The 898-nt window shown below is 57.8% G+C and overlaps 1 protein-coding gene across 1 annotated transcript in view; it reads right to left on the minus strand.

The window, feature by feature from the left end:
- Window positions 1-894, minus strand: part of LOC104465200 (protein FAM46A-like) — a gene marked incomplete at its 5' end in the record, with an annotated part of 3,846 nt that extends 2,952 nt beyond the window's left edge. Inside the window, 2 exon segments of the mRNA XM_010078187.1 lie at window positions 567-735; window positions 737-894. Of these exon segments, the coding sequence (XP_010076489.1) occupies window positions 567-735; window positions 737-894 (327 nt within the window).
- Window positions 895-898: the final 4 nt, after the last annotated feature.

Below are 898 nucleotides of genomic sequence, written 5' to 3' on the forward strand. Positions count from 1 at the left end.
AAAAAACAACTTTGCAAGTGTTCACTCCCTTCTAGAGCAGGTTCCACAAATCTGCCCCAGATTCAAAAAATCCCTCTAAAAAATCTTCAAGGCATTTGGCATTCAGCCTAATTAACTCGAGCCAACTGAGGGGAGGCAATATGCCTCTCCGCTGGCTCATTCAGCACACAAGAAAGCGTGCCTTGCAGATGGTGTTTCCTTGCAGATACTAAAGCCAGCTAAGCTCTCCCCAGCCACCCCAGGAACGGGGTCCGGCAATCCGAGGTGCCGCCGAGGCGAGCTGGGAGATGTGCAGCGCCTTGCACTCACACGGGCACTGGGTAAACCAGCGCTCCCAGGAAAGCAGAGAGAGAAGGAGGAAAGACTAATTAATCCTGGGGAGCCCCAGCCAGGACGCTGTACTGCAAACTCCTCCTCGGTTTTAAATGTGGAGTGGAAAAAAAAAAAAAAATCACTCATGGTCCCTGCGGCTCTCGGGGTGCGGGGGCTGTGCCCCTCAGTGCCCTCCCGATGCCCGGAGGGGAAGGAGCCGGCAGGCGCTTCCACCTGGCACAGGGCAGCTTTACCTTGAGGGTCAGCGGCGTGATCTTCTCCTTGTTCACCCCCTCGGGTAAGAAATCCAAGAGGCAGTCCAAGACCACGTCCTTCACAGTCTGAAACTCGGCTTCCCCTTTGAGGTCGGCGCAGAAGATGAGGTCCAAGTCCTTGTAGCCCAGACCGCTGTCCTGGTGCAGGACCGTTGAGCCGCACGTCCCGCAACCCGATGCCCTTCTCCTCCAGCCGGCTCCGCACCACCTTGACGATCTGGCGGGGCTGCATGGCCAGCGTGGGGAAGTTGCCGCGGCCGTGGATGGGGATGGTCTCGCTGAGGATGCGGTCCAGCCTCTGCACTTGCTCC

Source organism: Pterocles gutturalis, unplaced genomic scaffold (assembly GCF_000699245.1).
Source record: "Pterocles gutturalis isolate BGI_N339 unplaced genomic scaffold, ASM69924v1 scaffold5251, whole genome shotgun sequence".
NCBI classification, from domain to species: Eukaryota; Metazoa; Chordata; class Aves; order Pterocliformes; family Pteroclidae; genus Pterocles; species Pterocles gutturalis.